This window comes from Melanostigma gelatinosum (assembly GCF_949748355.1).
Source record: "Melanostigma gelatinosum genome assembly, chromosome: 11".
Lineage (NCBI taxonomy): Eukaryota > Metazoa > Chordata > Actinopteri > Perciformes > Zoarcidae > Melanostigma > Melanostigma gelatinosum.
The window spans coordinates 23,485,165-23,499,014 of record NC_136644.1 but is presented as its reverse complement, the minus strand read 5'-3'; the positions used below and the strand labels follow the sequence as shown (position 1 = coordinate 23,499,014).

At 42.2% G+C, this 13,850-nt stretch overlaps 1 protein-coding gene across 2 annotated transcripts in view; it reads right to left on the bottom strand.

The window, feature by feature from the left end:
• Positions 1–13,850, bottom strand: part of ttbk1a (tau tubulin kinase 1a) — a 40,919-nt gene that overhangs the window by 18,168 nt on the left and 8,901 nt on the right. For both annotated transcript variants that reach the window (XM_079278886.1, XM_079278885.1), the window contains exons 3-14: positions 11,975–12,122; positions 10,466–10,539; positions 10,227–10,367; positions 8,749–8,853; positions 3,655–3,720; positions 3,432–3,524; positions 2,753–2,878; positions 2,507–2,661; positions 1,994–2,204; positions 1,584–1,756; positions 503–843; positions 8–189 (exon numbers count right to left, since the gene is read on the bottom strand). In XM_079278886.1, the coding sequence (XP_079135012.1) occupies positions 8–189; positions 503–843; positions 1,584–1,756; positions 1,994–2,204; positions 2,507–2,661; positions 2,753–2,878; positions 3,432–3,524; positions 3,655–3,720; positions 8,749–8,853; positions 10,227–10,367; positions 10,466–10,539; positions 11,975–12,122 (1,815 nt within the window). The remainder of the gene's footprint in view (positions 1–7; positions 190–502; positions 844–1,583; positions 1,757–1,993; positions 2,205–2,506; positions 2,662–2,752; positions 2,879–3,431; positions 3,525–3,654; positions 3,721–8,748; positions 8,854–10,226; positions 10,368–10,465; positions 10,540–11,974; positions 12,123–13,850) is intronic.

Genomic DNA, 13,850 nt, shown 5'->3' with positions numbered 1-13,850 from the left:
CTCTTACCGGTCTTTGAGGTCCGGTGGGGTCTGACTCTCTCCGGCGGGGGCGTCCCGACGGCAGCGAGTGACAGGGCGACTGGACGGGGCTCCCGCCGCTCCTCCTCGACGCCTCCTCCTCCGTTAATGTTAGCATCCCCCGGCTGCTGTCCCTGGTGTGGGTCTTTGGACGAACCACCAGCTCCCCTCCTGCAGGGAAACAAAATGTTAACCAGAGTTACAAGAGACTGGAAGTCGATACTGAAGCAAACATTTTGTCGTGCCACGTCATTATCAATCTATGTAAATAATCCTATTGATATTAACAATTGTATTAATATCAATAATTCATTTTATACTTGCTAATAATCAAACCCGTTCCTGCCAGATGTGGAATTGACTTTTCTTTCGCAATGTATCAAACCTACATCCAGTGTAGAATCCATTGGTTTAATCTGAATCCTGCCACCTTTACTCCTGCAAGGATTCCTTTTTTATTCCAGGTGTATACAAAAGCTCCTACCTGCTGCCCTGAGCCTCCTCCTCTCCTCCTGCTCCTCCAGGGGGCGGAGCTCCTCGGGCTCCTCGTCGGTGGTTCCCGACGTGGTTGGTTGGAAGTCTCGTAGCTCCGCCTCCTTGTCGATGATTACCCACTCTTTGCTGTCAAAGTCCTCCTCCTCGGCCAGCGGGACGGAGCGAATGAAGGCGTTGCTGTGCGCCTCCTGGTCGGCCGACGCCACCGACGCCTCCTGGCGGCCGCTGGCCTGACGGTCGCCACGGCAACCGGGGTCGACGGACAGCATCTGAGCCGGCTGGGAGGAGTAGACGTGACGGGACGGAGAGCCGAGGATGTCCATCCTGGACCTGGAAGACACACAGACAGACATGAGGACACGGAGAAATGTTACGGTAACTCTACGGAAGACACTGGAGAGTTTAACTTTGACCTCCACAGCTGCTCGCCCAAAATTCATCACCCAGGTCGGTCGAGATAAGTCCGAGACAAGTCTCAACTTCTTGAGGGCAAAGCCAAGTCAAGTCTAAAGTCTTCGATGGCAAGTTCATATCCCGTCAAGAGAAGTCTCAATTCAGGTCAGTGAGTCCAAGTTAAGTTTGTGATCAGTTGAGACAAGACCAAATCAATTCCCAAGTCCAAGTCACGTCTCAAGTCAATGAAGGCTAGTCCAAGTCAGTTCGTTTCAGGTCAGTTGAGACAAGATCAAATCAAGCCTGGGTTAGTTAGAAGTATTTGAGGTTAAGTCTGAGTCTAAGTCTTGTCAAAGGAAGTCTCAAGTCAATCAAAGCGAAATCTCAAGTTGGTTGAAATAAGTCCGAGTCAAGTTCCAAGTCAATAAAGGCAAACCCAAGTCATGTGTAACTCAACTCTAAGTCAACTCTCAAGCTAAAATTCCAGTCAAGGCTTCATAAGCAAACTGCAAGTTTAAAGTGTGTCAGTAGGTCTACATGAGACCGTCGTAAACCAAAGTGAAGAAAAGGTGATTTCACTTTTTAACTTCTAAATGTGAATCGAACTGAAAAATAAAACAGAAAGCCGTCTCCTGTCTGCAAATGCTCCTCCGGTGTTTCCTGATGTTGTAGATCACCTCTGTCCGTAGGCGTCGGCCCGGCCCTCAGCGGCAGACAGACGGTCAGATTCGGGGCTGTTGACCCGACGGAACCGTAAGGACCGACCCTGACCGGTCGGGGACTCCGGGACTCCACTTCGTACCGGCGACACAGGACACGCCCCCCGACTCGCCTCCTCCTCCTGAGCCCCCTGAGGAAGGACAGGAAGTGATGTTTCATGGTCCAACACAATGACCATCGAAACACTTCAGGTAGAAACTCTAGAAAAGAAGGTTTTTTTGTGGGCTAAAAGTGTCGCGATAAATACCATAAATAGTTCCATAAAAAGTTCAATATTTCTCTCTACTCTAGTAAGTACTTCAGTAGACATATTTGGTTAATTTCAGCTTTACAACAATCAGTCCAGATGTTCTTTGACAGTTCAAACCTTGTTCAGGCTGATCCTGAGTCTGTTGCGGTTGAAGTCCGTGTCCTCCCAGGCTTCTCCGGACTCCCCGGCGTTGGAGACCCCCGTCTCTCCGGGGGGTCGGCTGGCCGGGACCGGAGGGGCGTTCTCCTGATCACTGAGATGTTCGTCCTGCAGAACGTCGTCGGTGTTCTCTCGCTGGAGATCTCCAGGAACCGACGTCACGATGGCTCTGTGGACCGAGAACACAAGAGACTCTGATGTTTCAGAAACAGTTTAGAAACTCATTGTATGATGTATTAAAATTCTGGATCTTTTGCCTGTTTTAACAAAGTGTACACAGATATTCTACCATCCAGGGAGCCTGTGGTTGTAGTTCATGTGGGTGTTGTTTTTACATCATTTGTGATATGATGTATGTGTTTCTCATGTTTTATATTGGCTGCAAACGTGACGTGTTTCTTGACCCATCTTTTTGTGAAGTGAAGCTCCAGCTTGAGGAGGCTCTCACACAGCTAATGGTCTGGTTCTTACCCCACCATGGCGGCGGTGGGTCGGGTGTTCTGCTGTGGTTGGCTGGTGGTACTGGTTGACAGCGTGACATCACCCCCTCCCTTCTCCCAATCGAAAGGCTCATTCTCTGTGATTATTCGCTCCTTCATGCTGTTCTCAAACACCGACATCAGCAGCTGGAACAAAGCAAACAAGACAGACTCATGGATCCAAGCCAAGCTGTTAGCCCTGAAGCAGAGACCACACACTTCACTTCCCAGTGCGTACCTGGTAGTCTGGTTTGGTGTAGTAGTCCAGAGCCAGGACGTGGTCCAGGAAGATATTAAACTCTGAAGGCATATGTTTGAGCAGCATCCGGTGGTCGTAACGCTCTTTAATCTGACCAACTTGTTCCTGGAGAAAAAATACAAAACAAATCACCTTCAGCTGCAGTGAATTAATGTGGATTCACGTAAAGTTCTGAATTCTTCATACGTTTGAAATATAAAGCAGATGATGCTCATCAAGCAAAACCAAAATATCAATCCAAATAATTGTGTTATTGATGTAAAAGACAGATTTACAAGAGTATGGGGGTCTTGTATTTTAAACACTTTTACCACCTGTTATCTCTGTGTGTATATATATATATATATATATATATAGCCCCATACTTTAACTTCTGCTCTTTTTTATGCCTTTGATTCTCATTTTTACTTGCTTTTTTAAATTTTTCTACAATATAAAATATTATTATATGCTATTTTATATGATTTTCACCTGTTTATATCTCTCTGTGTATATATAGCCCTATATTCATTCAAATTTGACTTGTGTTTATTTTCTTTTTAAACTCTTAAAATGAATTATCCATTCAGCAGGTGCTCTCAGGTTATTGTTAGAATTAATTATTGGCATTATTCTGTTGCTGACGGTCAAAGTAGTAGTTCAGGTGAAACAGTCTGACCTTATCTTTGATCTTTCGCCATGGCAACTGGCCAACGGCGAACTCCACCAACATGTAAAACAACGACCACAGGTCATCATGGCGACCCATTTCCTGGAGGAACATGCCAAACACACATTGTTAGGGCATCAGGGTTAATGTTCCAACATATTATCTTTAATTCATTACTGTCGGGTGTTACATGAACATTACATTACGTTACATGAGAATAAAACACACGGACCTTGTTTTTGTGAGCGTTGACTGAAGCGTAGCGGACCGTCCCTCTGAAACCTGCCACAGTCCTCGGCTGAACACAACACGAAGAAAAGTTAGTCAATAAAAACATAAAGTTTGGTTTAATTTACATCCTGTTTACCAAAAATATCTTGTTGCCAGACAAGAGATCAGCTAGAGCGGGCTGTGATCGCTGTTACAAATGCTTATCTTATTGAAGGTTATTACATTTATTCAAAAACAAAAGAAAGTGCGCTCCAACTCCAGTTGGGGAGGGATTCCACTCCCCTTTAATGCGACGAACAAAACTGAAACTCACGTCTCTGTGTGTAAAAACAGCATCATAATCAATGCAAACTAATAAAAACATATTTGTATTTATAGAAACGGCTCTGCAGCGTCTTTGAATGTATATTTAAATCTAAGTTTATCAAAACGTCTCCTTCACCTGCTGCTGATTTAACGTTCCCGCGCTCACCGCTCCGTACCAAGCGGCTCGTCGGCAAATGAAGCGTTTAAGTGTTGGCAGAGACACCAGAGTACTCATCATATTTCGATATGTCACATTTGTGTTTAGGAGTCCATATTATTCACGTCGCTCTGCGTGCGATATTTAAAAGGAGTGGAAATCACGTGCAACCGGCTCAAACCGACTCTGTGCCGTCGCAGGTTTTGGCGCGCACCCTCTGAGATCATCAAGATAAAGATAAAGCACGTGTTGCTTCTGTCAGCTAACACCATATAATTATTCTTTGAGCACGAGAAGAGAACAGAGGAACAATTACACTTATATTATATATATATATTTGAACTCCAAAGAGGTCATTGCACTGACTGGAAAACGTGCCGTCGCGTTGCGATGCAGCCGCTGCAGAGCAAGACACGAGCTGCATCCTTTAATCTGTTGGATTCATGTTTCTGGTGTCAACAAAGTGAATTCAACCCAAAACACACAAAAACAACCAAGCAGTGACGCAAAACAGAAACATAAGCAGAGGGTCACACTGCATCGAAAACACGGGGGGGGGGGTCCATCGTCCATCCAGGGTGATATTATTCATGCATGTGTGGTGAGCAGGATGGGATGACATGTTTAGGATATATGGGTTTACTGTATGGATGAAATGTTCACTCGGCCCATTCCTCCTCCTCCTCCTCCTCCTCCTCTCCGTCTGCTTTCATGTCAGACGAATGATTATAAGTTAAAGTGATGTTTACAGTCAGTGTTTCTCACGAAAGTCATCATGTTTATTCTTGACGTCTAACAAACATGTTGAATGGTTAATGAACACGTGACAATGTGTTGATGAAGTCCTACTGGCACACCAGCGTCCTCTATTATTAGCAGCACTTCTTCTTCTCTGATGGTGACTAACGTGTTCTTTCAGGTTATGCTTTCGGCGGTCGGCTGGTGATGCGGGCTGTGACTCCTCTGTTGCTACAGAAACCACTCACATCCCTGGGTAACCATGGAGATGATGGAGAAACGGGACGCATGCACGTCAAAATCATAAGTCCAAAGGAACTGTAAGAAAAACAAAAACAACACTGAAACGTAATACGATGAAAATAAAGCACAGGACATGAATCATTGATAAAAGAAGTGGTGATCGGTGATCAACACAGACTGAACATCATGAGGTCAAAAGGTTTTCATGACATCACACAATTCTGTCAGAACATAAAATCTTTATTGTACAAAGCATATAGGAGGAAATCATATTCAGTTCTTAAAAGAGGGTTAGGTTTGGAGATTTAAGGTAGTTAATAGTTTTTAAAAGGTAAAAGATCATCTTAAAATAAAGGCTCCTATTTTATTCTCTGAATAATCTAAATCTGACACTTCATCTGGGAGGAGACGAGGAGACAAAAAAACGAGCTAAAAGGAAACAGAAAATGAAGGAGAGGAAAGGAAACACGAGGAGGAGATCAATATGTCAACTCTTAATAATAGAGCTCTTCTGAGAGAGGGTTAGGTTCTTTTAAGTAAAAGATTATTTTAAATAGAGTTTAGAGAAAAAGAAGCTGTAAATGTAGTAAAGACTACAAATAAAGGTTTGTAGAGAAAACTCTAAATTGTGACTTTAATCTCAGACTATTCTTTTGTCAAATATCTGAAATGAATCTCGGAGTTAGAGTCCGAAACTTCATCGGGAGAAGACGAAGAGGTTCTGAGAAGAAACTAAAAAGAAACTCGACAAGAACAGCGAGGAAGGTGAATGTGTTCAGATCAACACACTGTGTTCATGTAAGGCCTCCGACTAACAGACATCATTCGTTTTTTGAATATCCGATTTTCCTGCAGTCTGCATGTCTAAAGACGCCGCAGAGTTTCAGCTGAGGCAGAAGCAGCAGAAGCTATTTATTCCATCCACATGATTTATTCAGCGACACGCAAACATCAGGGAGAGAGAGCTGATCCTAGAGCAGCTGGACACACACACACACACACACACACACACACACACTCTGAACGTGACAGAAACTGAACCCCAAACTGCTCCACCATCGATGTGAATGAGAGACATTGTCAAGGAGTCCCTACAGCTGATACTATAACTCACAGAGAGTAATGCTGAACCTAGTGTCCTCCAGAGACAAAGAGCTGTCAAATGTCTTAATACCTTTGAAATGAAATATCTTATCGTCATTAACAAACACGTTCATCTCATGTTCAGACTCAAACAAATACTGTATCTGACAGCTGGAGGTGATGACGTGCAAATGAATGCAGCTCTGCAACATGATGATTCAACATGAGTCTTTGTGTTTGTGTCGCCTGATGAATTCAATATTCTCTCTCTTTTAGCTCTGTTTCTGGGCTCCACCATCTCCTGAGGATAATGTCCGTCTCTTTAGCTGCTAAACGCTGCGCTATGTTCACCAGCTTGTCTTTAAGTGCGTCTGTCTGCCGTTTGCTGCTGAGCCGGTAGTGCACAGTGGCTTGTTACAGATTTCTTTCTTTGGAAACGATGGTATGAAGGTAAAGTTGTGAGCCGGACAGATAAACAACGAGCTTAAACTCCCTGTAAAGCTGAAGGAAGCTGCAGATTCAGCTGATCATTCTTTGCAGGTTCATAACTATCAGAGACACATTATTATTTCACATATATTATTATATTAAAATATTGATTGTTGCCGCTGAAGTTTTAAGTCTTCAGGAGGAACTAATGGGCTTAGAGCTGAGAGCCACAGACAGGAAGTCGGACATTGTTCAGCGACGGACCAACGCATTGTTTCAGTCTGCACATGAGATTTGATGAACATAAGAACAATTTAAAATAACACCAGACGTATCCTTACAATAAATACTACTGCAGTATCAGTATATTACTAATACTGATACTGATACTGTGGCAGTAGGGCCGATTTCCTGTTGGATCAGAGATGATGTCAGAGAGAGAGAGAGAGAGAGAGAGAGTACTGCTGAAAGATGAAGGAGGGATGAAATAGATGGAGAGGAAGAGGAGAGGCAGCAGGATGAAGAGTGGGGGAGGGGTAGAACGAGAGCGAGGGGGAGACGATCCTCTCAGATCAGAGGACAGAAGCTGACTCAGCTGTAGAGAGAGAGAGCGAGAGAGAGAGCGAGAGAGAGAGAGAGAGAGAGAGAGAGAGAGAGAGAGAGAGAGCCTGAGGTCGCTCGCCCACTGACGCACGCTGGAGCATCAAATATTCATCTCACTGCTGCAACAGACACCACCGCAGGAACACCGCAGGAAGACGAGGAGGAAGAGGAGAAGCAGAGGAGAGGAGAGAAAGAAAGTGAGGAGGAGAGGAGATGCAGAGGAGAGGAAAAGTAACAAGAGTGAAACAAGAAAGGAGGTGAGGAATGGGAGGAGGAGGAGGAGGAGGAGGAGGAATGAGACAAGGAAGAGGAGGAGAAGGAAAGGAAGACACAAGAATGGAAGTGAGGAGGAAGAGAGAAGAGTTGAGATGGAAGCGAAAGAGAGGAGAAGGAAACAAGAAAAGTAGTGAGAAGGAGGAGGAATGAGGAGGAGGAAGATAGAAGAGGATTAGGAAGTTGACAGTAACCAGCTCACGTAGTCGCTGATCTAATAATATCACAGAGTTCAGTCTGATAGAGAGACGTCATAAAGGAATGAGAGAAGAAGAAGAAGATGAAGAAGAAGCAAACAGCAACAGTGAAAACCAGCAGAGCTGATTACTGACTGACGACCAATCAAAACATCCAGAGGTATTTTAGACTTTTCACAATAAAAGCCTTTTCCATTCAATCCTTCACATGGACAAAATCCCCCCATGCAGCATCAGACAACTGCTGTTCTTATATCATCTTGATTAATCATATCTAATAAGTCCTTATTGATCACAGTGTATCACTGACACACACACACAAGACATTAGGCGTCTGACAGACAACGCAGACAAACAGTCTACAGTGAGCTATTAAACTAATGTGCTGCAATGCAGCAAACACACCCTGTCTGCAGTTTAAGCTTTTTATAATTCAGTTTATTTTTTAAAGCAGCTCAAAGGAAAGTGAACCAAAAAACACATGAAAGGAAAATATAGTTTGTGTTCAGTATGGAAGAGCAGTCCTGTTAAAAAACAAACAAAAAATGAAAATAAAATAGATTCACAAATCTAATGACCAGAAAAGAATAAAATGATTTTAAAGAGTATGACTCAGTCAAATCTTTGTCTGAATATTTAATGATGGGATGTCAATCATATGCTTAACTCTCCTTTAAATAATACTAATAATTGAGAATGTTTTGTGTCTAATATTTATCTTTTATACCAGAGCATAAAATGTTATTGTCTTTCACAACTGTTATTTAAAATGTCAGAATGATGAGCCTACAGGGACTTACAAAGCCAAAATGATGTGTTACAAAGACATTATTATGATGCCATAGCTCAAAAGTCTGAAAATCAAACATTGTAAATCACAGTTATAAGATAATCACGACTTTATATTTATGATTTCTAAACGTTCATCTGTTTATTTTGGCGGCAGGACGGGTCTTCCATACAAACGGCGAGTTAAAGTCTGTAAATACTCCCTCTGATGTGATGAAGAATCGACTGTTCGTAAAATGCTGCTGTCAGCACGGACGTCGTGGATAAAGTTTCTTACCGGTCGGACCTCTCCGGTGGTGTTGGTGTACTGCCGCGCCAGACCAAAGTCTAGCATGTAGCACTTCCTGTAGGTGGAGGGAAGCCGGCCCATCGCGAAGTTCGACTGCAGGGAGGAAACAAGACAGGAACTGTGAGAAATGTCGTTCATACTGGACATTAACAGAGAATCTTCATGATGAGGCGTCAATGGAAGTCATGGAGGACAAAACCAAAGGTCGATGTGAAGCTTTATGCTGCCTGCTGACTCTTCACTCACTACTCTTACCCAGACCTCCCACCTGCTTCTCTGCGCCCACAAGAGGGGGCTAACAGTTTGCGGCGTGTTTGGCTAACGGCTAACAGCTAACAGCTATGGCAGCTACCAGTAAACGCATTGCTTTGCCTCTCCAACATTCAGCCGCTACTATGCGGACAGCTTGGTGAGAATGTTTTGGTTTTGGCGAGATTGTATGAAGTGTCTTCTACGACGACTTCGAGCCGATCGCCTGCATTCATCGCCGCTTGTTTTTGAGTTTGAGTGACGTGTGTTTTACGGCGCCTCATTGGTGTCAAGAAGATGGTTTTGAGTTTTATTTTGTTCCTGTCGAGTTTGAATTCAGTGTGTTTCGATGCTCAGCGAGGTGAAATCGCTGTTGTGGTCTGGAGTCTGGTGGCTCCGAGGAGAGCATATTACTGCGGAGTCATTTGTCCTGGGATGAATGTCGATTGTTTGCTCGCTCACTGAGGACACAAGCCAGATGTTAGTGGATGTTGGTTTTGTGTCCAGTGGAAAAGGGGCGTAACCCTTTTTCATCTCCTTTCCTTTAGTTCCTTTGTTCTTTTTAACTCTGTGATGAACACGAAACAACGAGACTCTGAGATGAAGAATATTGTGAGACAGTGAAGTGAATCTGAAGTGTAAAATGTGAAACGGTGTAGATCTAAAGTTGGATTTGGATTTGATGAAAACCAGATGCAGACGGAACTGGATCACATTAATAAGCATGATGACGGTGACCAGGCGGTCTGCAGGCTTTCCTTCCTCACTATGACCTTCCTCATCCACCACCCTCATCACTGTCCTCCAGCTTTTGTTCCAGCTCTGCTTATTAATATGTAAATATATTCAGCATGAACATCCTTTTTTATTTCACTGTTTTTCTTCTTGTTCCACAATATGAAAATAATACTTTATTGTGACTTTGTGTCTCTAGGTTTGGTTCTATCATTTATAACTTAATGACAGATATTATAAATGCATTTTTGATGCATTAAAATAGCAATAAATCCGTTTTTGACACACAATTAAAACTCCATCCAGTTAAATAAGCTCACAGATTTAACAGCCAATCGGCTCCTCAGATCAAGTGTAAAACATAGGCTTCGAATCTACTCCCTCGCTGACATTACATGTGAAACAACAGAAGATGACAGCAACGTTCATCTGTAAAGGACCTTTGATGAAAAGAGAACTGGGAGAACTGGTTTCCATCGTACCGGTTTGATGTCTCGGTGCAGGAAGCCCACCGAGTGGATGGCTTCGATGGACTCCAGGATCTGCTTCCCGAGGCGCAAGGTGGTGCTCAAGGTGAAGGTCCCTCTGGGCTGACTCCTCCTCAGGTCGGCCAGGTTACGCCCCTGCAACAATATGGAGACGGTGTGCAGTCTGTATTTATGTCCTTCACAATAAAAGCCTTAACAGGCCCATGTAGCTTTCAGTGTGTAGACGGACTCACCTGAAGCTGCATGACCACGTAGTTGAATTTGTCGTTTCTCCCACAGCCAATAAACTTACAGACGTGGTTTTTACCTGGAAGGAAAAAACAAGCGTAAATCACACTGTAAAAGATTACAGTGCAACACGACTGACACACTGTCAAATATTGGAATGCAACACAACAAGTGACGCAATGTAAACTATTATAATGCAACACAACAACTGACACAATGTAAACTATTATAATGCAACACAACAACTGACACAATGTAAACTATTAAAATGCAACACAACAACTGACACAATGTAAACTATTATAATGCAACACAACAACTGACACAATGTAAACTATTATAATGCAACACAACAACTGACACAATGTAAACTATTATAATGCAACACAACAACTGACACAATGTAAACTATTATAATGCAACACAACAACTGACACAATGTAAACTATTATAATGCAACACAACAACTGACACAATGTAAACTATTATAATGCAACACAACAACTGACACAATGTAAACTATTATAATGCAACACAACAACTGACACACTGTAAAATATTATCATGCAACACAACAACTGACACACTGTAAACTATTATCATGCAACACAACAACTGACACACTGTAAACTATTATCATGCAACACAACAACTGACACACTGTAAACGATTACAATGCAACACAACAACTGACACACTGTAAAAGATTACAATGCAACACAACAACGGACACACTGTAAAAGATTACAATGCAACACAACAACGGACACGCTGTAAAAGATTACAATGCAACACAACAACTGACACACTGTAAAAGATTACAATGTAACACAACAACGGACACACTGTAAAAGATTACAATGCAACACAACCACGGACACACTGTAAAAGATTACAATGCAACACAACAACGGACACACTGTAAAAGATTACAATGCAACACAACAACGGACACACTGTAAAAGATTACAATGCAACACAACATTTCTAGCTTCTGCCTTTAGAAACATTTCAGAATGAACATCCTACAAAACTGATTAAATTAAGAAACTCATTAGCATACTACCCAGCATGCACTAGGTTTAGATTCAATATCTGCAGACACCTGTCAGTTTCTAGTTCAAAATCAGTTACATGAATCTTGACGCCGGAAACAACTGCATATGAAACCAACACCAGTGTTTTAATCTGCCGGCTCAACACTGTGGCTCACATTGAAATATCTTAACGACTGTTCCACATATTTTCTCTGACCTTTGGTTCAGAAAATGAATCCTAAAGATTTTGGTCATTCTACCAAAATCTGCCATCTGCAGGTCAAAATGTGCTGCAGCTTCTCCAACGGATTATATTAGTCTGTGAAGGTGATGCGTCATTTCATCAGACACACAGACGGGTGAACTCTGCTGTCACAGTGAAACTGGCCTCGCTGATTTAAATAGAGTACAAGTTATTGTTTGAGCACTTTTGAGTCGCGTCGCCTAAGAAGAGAGCCAAAGGTTTAGGTGTCTCACCCTGCAGCTTCTTCAGCACAGCCACCTCCATCTTCAGCACCTGTTTGGGCTGCTGGGCCGACTCCACCTTCAGCGCCACGTTCTCCCGCGTCAGCAGGTCCAAGGCCTCGTAGATCTCCCCGAACCCGCCTCCACCGATCTTCTTCAGCTGGGACAAAGAACGCAGGACAGACTCTGGATCACTTTCGGTCTGATGATCTCAGTGTTACAGCATTACAACTGGGGCTGCAAGAGTTTCATCATGAATGAATCAGAAAGTAAGTCTTCTGGTTTCAGTCTCAAACAAAAATAAACATTTGAGCTTTTTCATTGAAAACCGTTCAAACGTTTCCATCCCTTCTTTATTCGTTCTCCTTGTTTCTCCCAATCTCTCCCTATCTTTCTATTTCATTCCATTGTTTTCATCTTCTTTTCAGTTATTCTTCCCTTCTTCAAGATTCAGTTTCTCTTTTCGTTTTTCAGCCCCTTAATCCTCTTTTTCTTCACTTTTTTTCTTGTTCTTTCTTCCACTTTCTCAGCTGCAGGATTGATTCCACAAAGTGAGAGAAAACACACTGATAACAACAGCATTCATTCATCATTCTCCTTTCTCCAGTCGTTTGGCCTTTATTCTTATAATTCCCCTCGTTCTTGCCTTCCCATCTTCTACTGTTGTTTGCTCCTTTCTTCCCTCATTTCAATCCTTCCTTCTCTTCAGGCCTTCCTTTCCTCATTACCTTTCTTTCTTGATTCACCCTTTTATCCCCTCTTCCCCTTTTCACTTCTGTTTGTACTTAGTTTGTCTGTTCTTCCCTTCTTTTTTTGTTCCTTTTTTACATATATATGGATATATAATATATATATATATATATATATATGTATATAGATGCGTGTTGAACCTAGTCAGTTCAGTGGTTCTCCAGTAAATTGATCATTGAAGTGCAAACAGCCTGCAGGCTCGTCGCTGCGATCTGATTGGCTGAGACAGGAGCTGCATTATATAACTTCATATTTCAGAAACCAAAGGGAGCTCAAAGGATCACATCAGTGTTTCTTTTTATTTTTGTATGAATTACATGTATTTATATGCATAAGCCCTTTAACTAAAGCTCACATGCACTTTACATGACTAGTTTTGTTTTCTTGTGCTCCTTCCAGCCACGGGTACCAAATAATCAGTCAGTGTTTCATCACCTTTATATTTGAGTCAAATGTGTTCAGGTGGCGATGGAGCTGAGGACGGAGACGGTTTTTAAAAACTCCCTGCTGGTGTTGAAGGCTGCTTCAACATGTGAGATTTGAGGTTCAGCTGCTGAACATTTTTACGTCGTCTTCTGTTCTCCTGGATTTCATTTCCCTTAAAAACATGAAACAGCTTGTGAATTATTCATATTTTTAGCAGTCGAATACGTCGAGTGTCCTCGAACGCACAAGTCTGGAGTTCCTGCTGGATGCATCAACGCCCAATGATGCTGTGACTTTGACAAAAACAATAAAGTTAAATGTGGACTGGGATGATGCTCGACGATGTGGAAACTCTCTGAAGGAAAAGGTATTAAAGGTGTAATTGATGAGTTGAAACTGTGAATGTCTCGTCTCAGACCAACAGCAGCAGTTTGAGCCAGAAAATAAAACATGAAATAAAATCGCTGACGGTTTTCTTCTCAATGGAACATTTTGACATTTTCTGTGTTTCTGTCGTTTAGGTTCTAAACATATTTCCTACAGAAATATTCCTTCAACCTCTCATTTTATTATCATTATATTTTGATGTTATAATAAATATCTTCATACAAAATAAATATATGAATATTTATAACATTGTGAATATGGTATTATATTTTAGATAAAGAATACAATATTGTGCTTTCTCTGATTATGCTCCTTTCAATCAAAC